Source organism: Oncorhynchus clarkii, chromosome 6, assembly GCF_045791955.1.
Source record: "Oncorhynchus clarkii lewisi isolate Uvic-CL-2024 chromosome 6, UVic_Ocla_1.0, whole genome shotgun sequence".
NCBI lineage: Eukaryota > Metazoa > Chordata > Actinopteri > Salmoniformes > Salmonidae > Oncorhynchus > Oncorhynchus clarkii.
Genome location: NC_092152.1, coordinates 21,946,588 through 21,954,012, shown reverse-complemented (window position 1 = coordinate 21,954,012; position 7,425 = coordinate 21,946,588). Strand labels below are relative to the sequence as shown.

General features: G+C 39.4%; 1 protein-coding gene across 1 annotated transcript; it reads right to left on the bottom strand.

The window, feature by feature from the left end:
- Positions 1–1,602: 1,602 nt before the first annotated feature.
- LOC139411966 (fibroblast growth factor 17) lies at positions 1,603–6,650 on the bottom strand. The gene is made up of 5 exons (XM_071158734.1): positions 6,442–6,650; positions 6,317–6,353; positions 5,371–5,548; positions 4,546–4,652; positions 1,603–1,954 (listed from the first exon to the last, which is right to left on the bottom strand). The coding sequence occupies exons 1-5, from the start codon at positions 6,471–6,473 to the stop codon at positions 1,664–1,666; spliced, it is 645 nt and encodes a 214-aa protein (XP_071014835.1). The 5' UTR covers positions 6,474–6,650; the 3' UTR covers positions 1,603–1,663.
- Positions 6,651–7,425: the final 775 nt, after the last annotated feature.

Here is a 7,425-nt window from a genome sequence, read left to right as displayed (position 1 = left end):
AAGCAATGGAGTCAATATGGGACAGCATCCTGGTGGAACGCTTTCAACACCTTGTAGAGTCCATGCCCCCAACGAATTGAGGCTGTTCTGAGAGGGGGCTTCCAAGTCAATATTAGGAATGTGTTCCTAATGTCTGGTACACTCAGTGTATACCACTAGTTAGGGGGGGGGGGGGGACACTGCAATTAGGATACCTACTCCATTGAGACATTTGGATTTGTCAGCAGGCTCATTTATTTAAGCACTATTATGAAAGGATGGGGGGGGGATGTCCCTATAAAAGCATTACACAAACCGCAGTTTTGGAAATGGATGCTCTTTTCTGGCTTTTGATGATGATTGAATAAAAGACAGATGTCAGGGATGAATGGATCAGCACCTTCAGTGGGGTCATTCAGATTGTGGCTTTCATAGGACTACATTAACAAATGGTTTTCCTGAAAAAGAATCTGTCATCAGGTTGAAAATAGATCAAATGAATATTAAATAAACATAAGACCACATCTCTTGCTATTAATGATAATGAATTGTAATATCCATGTCTTACTTCCTTGCCAAGTTCATTACAAGTGATAATCTCCACAATATAATTGGCCTATTCCTTGATAAAGGGCTTAGTGGCTATATCATTTTTGATCTGTCATAACAGTGCCATAAATCCATGTGATTGACAATTTGGAATCATGACAAGTTCATCCTACACAGAAAATTAATGGCGTTAGGAGTTGGTTTGATTGGTGTTGTTGAATGAAGCATGTACGTAATTGTACAAAACAGTAGGGCTAAGCAACAGAATTAATAGCATGGAATTGAATAAGTATAATCAGTACATGTCTCACTTTGATAGTAAGCAAATTATTTCATATTTCTGACGATAAGTACAGTAGCTAGGCTACATATTGGTAGGTGGATGACTTAAAGCACGTGTCAAACTCATTCCACAGAGGGCAGAGTGTCTGCAGATTTTCGCTTCACCCTTGTACTTGATTGATGAATTAAGGTCACTAATTAGTAAGGAACTCTCCTCACCTGGTTTTCTAGGTCTTAATTAAAAGGAAAAAACAAAAACCCGCAGACACTCGGCCCTCCATGGAATGAGTTTGACACCCATGATTTAAAGAATCATACCTGAGCAATAAATCATGTTTTGGCATGGCAGTTTGTTAGAATGGTATGCCACTTGGCTACAGATTTTTATACTGGATACATTTTCTTTATGCACTGATTGTACGCACTGATCTGTGAAACAAGAACATTACTACTTCCTGTACATTTCTGAAGAGCTTTTCTTAACTTAGAAATCAATTTCAGCACTAGTACGAAGAAAGCAGTCATATCAAATGAGAGAGATGATCTAAAGGTCAAATGTTGCATTTGTCACACTTAAGTTTTGTGATAACCAAGCTGAACATGTTTATTAATGTACCTATCCAATACCCACTCTGTCACGGGACAAATCAAAAAGCAAAAGAAAACACATACATACACACTGTCATATTAAATATATACATACATCTCATTTACTCTCTTACATGATTTACATGGGATCATTTTACAACAAAATTACTTTAGACTTTTTCGCATTTTAAGTATTTTCACATATTAAAAACATACAAAAATAAAATTAAAATTTTTCCTCAATAATAGTCCGATTTGTCCTGTACTAGGCAGCAGTCTGTGATTTCCTGTTCCGTTTCGCTCGACGGGTGGGTGGAAAACTGATAAACTCAAATTGTTTGATTCTGTCCATGTTGGGGAAAGGTAGTGGGCCCTTGTGTAGCCTCTTGATGAAATGGACCTCTCTCTGGTTCTCCCTCGTCTTGGAGGCTTTGATGGGCCTCCCTTTCCTGGTGAAAGCCACATACCAACCCTCATACTTGGCATTCTGGAAGGCAGTGTAATTGTTCTCCAGAACAATCTCTGTGAAGATACAATCCCTGCTTCTGCCATCAGGCTGTTGAAAGGATGAGAGAGTCAAATCCAAGTTTATAGGCACATACACAGTTTAGCACCACTACTAGAAGGCATATTAAAAACAACATCTGATTTGGCTACTTACAGTATTTCCCTCTGAACTACACTGCTATCTATTAATGTCCACGCTCCAAACAAAATTGAATACTTCAATATTGTAATGAAACACAGAACAGACTAATAACAATTACAAACAATGGGTACAAGACAAGCCAAATGGTAGCCTACACGACAAGGTCAAACCCATTGTATCTACATTTTGAGACAGTTTTGTTAAAACTGCAATGAAGATACCACATACTGTATCAGTACAGCCAATAACTAAGAGTAAACTAGGAATAGTGAAGAATATATTTAAAATTAGGTAAAAATTATTAGCAGCATATCCAAACCACACAACGATAACTATATTGTAGGAGTTGTGAGAAGTATTAGCAAACTATCCCTCTCTAACCTAAGGTTTTCAAAAGAGAGGAACCACTAGAAAGCTACACCCTTTATCTACATTTATTTATTCACTAGATTAAACCAGATCTTTTAAAATGATGATGACAGATGAAAATGATGATGCGAGATGAAACCCTTTATTTCTCATGGCAAGCAGACAACACTGAATACATATTTTATTTTTCCATTCAAGAAGTGGAGGGTTGACTCCTGACCAACCACCAAATGGAGTGAGGAGAGTTTCTCCCATGCCTTGAAACTGTAATGCTACATGAAATACAAGCTGGGTTGTCTCTCTGTCACCGACCCTATCCAGGCTAATGAATGACATTACAAATAAGTACCATTATAAAACAATATAAGTCACGTATATCTCATATTTTTCTTACTTTTTAACTCTACATTGTGGGAAAGAGCTCAAAAGCAAGCATTTCACGGTAGTCTACTACACCTGTTGTATTTGGCGCATGTGACAACTCGTCAGTCTGTTCTTGTTCTGAAAAATGAAGGTTATTCCATGCGAGAAATTGCCAAGAAATGGAAGATCTCATACAACGCTGTGTACTACTCCCTTCACAGTACAGGTGGGGCAGAACACTCCGGGATGCTGTCCTTCTAGGCAGAGTTCGTCTGTCCAGTGTCTGTGTTCTTTTTCCCATCTAAATATTTTTTATTTATTGGTCATTCTGAGATATGGCTTTTTCTTTGCAACTCTGCCTAGAAGGCCAGCATCCAGGAGTCGCCTCTTCACTGTTGACGTTGAGACTGGTGTTTTGCGGATACTATTTAATGAGGCTACCAGTTGAGGACTTGTGAAGCATCTGTTTCTCAAACTAGACACTCTAATGTACTTGTTCTCTTGCTCAGTTTTGCACCAGGGCCTCCCACTCCTCTTTCTATTCTGGTTAGGGCCAGTTTGCGCTGTTCTGTGAAGGGAGTAGTACACAGCATTGTACGATATCTTCAGTTTCTTGGCAATTTCTCGCATGGAATAGCCTTCATTTCTCAGAACAAGAAAAGACTGATGAGTTTCAGAAGAAAGTTATTTGTTTCTGGTCATTTTGAGCCTGTAATCGAACCCACAAATGCTGATGCTCCAGATACTCAACTAGTCTAAAGAAGGCCAGTTTTATTGCTTCTTTAATCAGGACAACCATTTTCAGCTGTGCTAGCATAATTGCAAAAATTATTTTCTAATGATCAATTAGCCTTTTAAAATTATAAACTTGGATTAGCTAACACAACGTGCCATTGGTTACTGATAATTGGCCTCTGTTTACATATTCCATTACAAATCAGCCGTTTCCAGCTACAATAGTCATTTACAACATTAACAATGTCTAGACTGTATTTCTGATCACATTTGTTTACATCCCTGTTAGTGAGCATTTCTCCTTTGCCAAGATAATCCATCCAACTGACAAGCATGGCATATCAAGAAGCTGATTAAACAGCATGATCATTATACAAGTGCACCTTGTGCTGGGGAACAATAAAAGGCCACTCTAAAATGTGCAGTTTTGTCACACAATATTATGCCACAGATGTCTCAAGTTTTGAGGGAGTGTGCAATTGGCATGCTGACTGAAGGAATGTCCACCATGGCTGTTGCCAGAGAATTTTAGATTCATTTCTTGACCATAAGCTGCCTTTAACGTTGGTTTAGAGAATTTGCCAGTACGTCCAACCAACCTCACAACTGCAAACCACGTGTAACCACGCCAGCCCAGGGCCTCCACATCCGGCTTTATTCACCTGCGGGATCGTCTGAGACCAGCCACCCGGACAGCTGATGAAACTGAGGAGTATTTCTGTCCGTAATAAAGCCCTTTTGTGGGGGAAACTCATTCTGATTGGCTGGGCCTGGCTCCCCAGTGGGTGGGCCTATGCCCTCCCAAACCCACCCATGGCTGCGCCCCTGCCCAATTGTGATATCCATAGATTTGGATCTAATGAGTTTATTTCAATTGACTGATTTCCTAATATAAACTGTAAGTCTGTAAACTTGTTGAAATTGTTGCCTGTTGCGCTTATATTTTTGTTCATTATACATAATGACAAACTAGGAAACAAGCACGCTGGAATTCTTACAACTTTGAAAGTGATGTGGATTTGATATCATACCTTTCCAACCAGTTTCCCCTTCCGGTTCATACAGAGGTAGCGTCCACTCTCTGCACCTTTGATCCGAACCCGACTGCCAAAGGTGTCAGTCTCTACAAAGAGACGTGCTACAACATCCACACAAATATCCACATGAAAATGATGTGATAAATCCACTAGGCATATGTAAATTCACTACATAACAAGTGTATTTTGGACACTCTCTATATCATATTCAAAAAAATATGGAAGTGGAATAATACAAACCTGTATAAAGGCAAAAATAAACTGTCTGCCATCTATTGGCTTCGAAAAAAATATATATGCAAAAGGAGATCCTAAAATAAACTGACATTCACTGGAGAGAGACCATCACAGCAGCCTATGTGAGATATTATGTGTTTCAGGTTTGAGACATTGCGAGGATTAATTAAGTGTTATCATTAATCATGTTTGAAGACAAAAGTAATGGAAGTGGAATTCAACAAATCCCAATTGCAGTTGTCCTATGGGTCAATTGATTCACCCCCTGGTTAATTAGGGTTAACAACTGGCATGTGTATTGGACCAGGACAAAAGACTTGGCCTGATTCGCCAGACAAGGGTTTAGATACAGTAGGCAGGCTAAATGAACATACAGCCCCACAGAGGTTCGGGCCAGCAATAGGTGGGCAAGTAGCCCAGGCTAGTCCTGCACACCTCTTCATAGACAAACAGCTCATTACAAATGCAGTCCTCATTAAAAAACTATTAACAAGCCTTTAGCCTTGTATGCATGGGTCTGACTGGTTGAAAACAGATACTTTGCCCAAATGCAGCCACCATTGTGTCATGGGAACAACTTACCGTAATTGTTGCCGTCCTCAGCAGTAGCGGCGACCCTCTTGCCCTGTATCTGGACGTGCTTCCCGCTGGTCCGGCTGTATAGTTGATAAACCCTGACCTGTCGCCGGCTAAGCTGGTCCGTCATTGCGCCCTGCTCCATCACATACTGGTTAAAATTAGGAGACGGGTGATTCTCCCCCTTTTTATGCAAAAGGGAAAAATAAAATCACATATAGAATTTTCTTCTAACCTCTATTTTTTTCTAAAATAAACCAACCACCGCCCGAGGAGAGCCTCACTGAATAACTCAATCCAAACAATAAAACATCCGAATGTGTAAATGATTTGGTAAAACAAAAGCCCATCATATAAAATACTGTGGTATCACAAAATATTGTGTGACGTTAGCCATATGAAGTGCATTCAGAAGCGAGAGGCCCACTTGAAAATAACAAGCAAGCACTTTAAATGATATTTATCATCACCCCAAAACTGGATGAATCAATGTTGTTTACCCGTTACTTCAACCCACAAAAAGCAATGTGATGACGTTGAATTAACGTGGAAAACGAATTGGATTTGCGACAAGTATTCAACATAAGGGCATTTCGTATTTTTTTCACCCTATTTTTAATCTAAGTAACATGGTGATATTTTGGTTGATTTCACGTTACCTAAACCAAATGTTAATCAAAATTAGACGTTGAACTACTGACGTCTGTGCCCAGTTTTTTTTTGTTTAAGAACAAATTCTTATTTACAATGACGGCCTAGGAACAGTGGGCTAACTGCCTTGTTCAGGGGCAGAACGACAGATTGGTATCTTGACAGCTCGGGGACTCAAGCTAGCAACCTTTTGGTTATTGGGCCAATGGTCTGACCACTAGACTACCTGCGCCCCAAACTGTCTATACAATCTGCGAGGAATCAATCTGCAATCTGTGAGGAACTGTGGAAGAGGGTTTACCTGAGCATGGCACCACAACACGAAGAAATGAAAAGATCTGCAAAATAAAATCACAATAAATAAAACATTATCACCAACATTGCAATCTGTTTTGATAAGAATATTTCAAACGGTAGTCTTCTTACATGTAAATACAGCGCTGATTTATTCCATACATTCTTTCATCCAATCGCAAATGTTTTTCTTCACAGAGAGCAAGTAGCCTAATATTCCCAACGGATCCAAAATAATCCAAGAGTTCCCTCGCATCCGCTTGACCTGTCCACTCCGTGTCTCTTGTTAGTTTATGAGTGTTATTCCATTCACACACCAACTTTCAGATGTGAAACACATTCTTCATAAATTCATATGAGAAACACATCATGGTACGCATATGGGGAAAATCATATACTCCAGTTACTGCATGTGTGTTGAAGTGTGAAAGTCTTCCTGAGAGTATCCAAAAAGTCTGCAACAAAGAGAGTCACCGAGATCCATCATACATTTTAGAGTCAAACTTCCAAAATCCACATGAAAAACTATTAGCCATTGCCATTTGGATGTTTATTTCAAGGGAAGAAAAGTGTCACCTATAGGCACTGTATCGCAATGTAGCCCCAAGTAATTACACGTTAAAAAAGCCCTCTTACTCAGCGCGTCTTGGCCTCTTGCTGGGCAGTGGTTAAATGTTGAAAGGCAGGTCCCTCCCACGAGTTGAGAGTTGGAGGTTTTGTATTGTGGGTGGGCAGGGCAGAGTTGACTGTAAAGTCGAAAATATTGGGGCAAAAGGTTTTGTAGCTCCCTGGTGCAGATGGTAATGGATGCACTTTGGGTATGTTTTACGCACAATATTGCGCATATTATAAACCTACGCAATTAACGACACATGAACCAACATGCAGTATGCATATCAGCATGAACTTCGTATGTTTGTTTAATTTTATGAAAATACACAAGATATAAAAAGACTGATCGGGTTACAAGAAACGTTTTAATTTAACCCTACATCTTGTTTTTCCATCTCTCTCTCGTGACGGATATAAAATGCGTTTTTATCAACTATGTTATAATGCATTTAGATCATAATTAATCACTGTATTCATAAGTGAGTAGCTTAATGTCACTTGAAG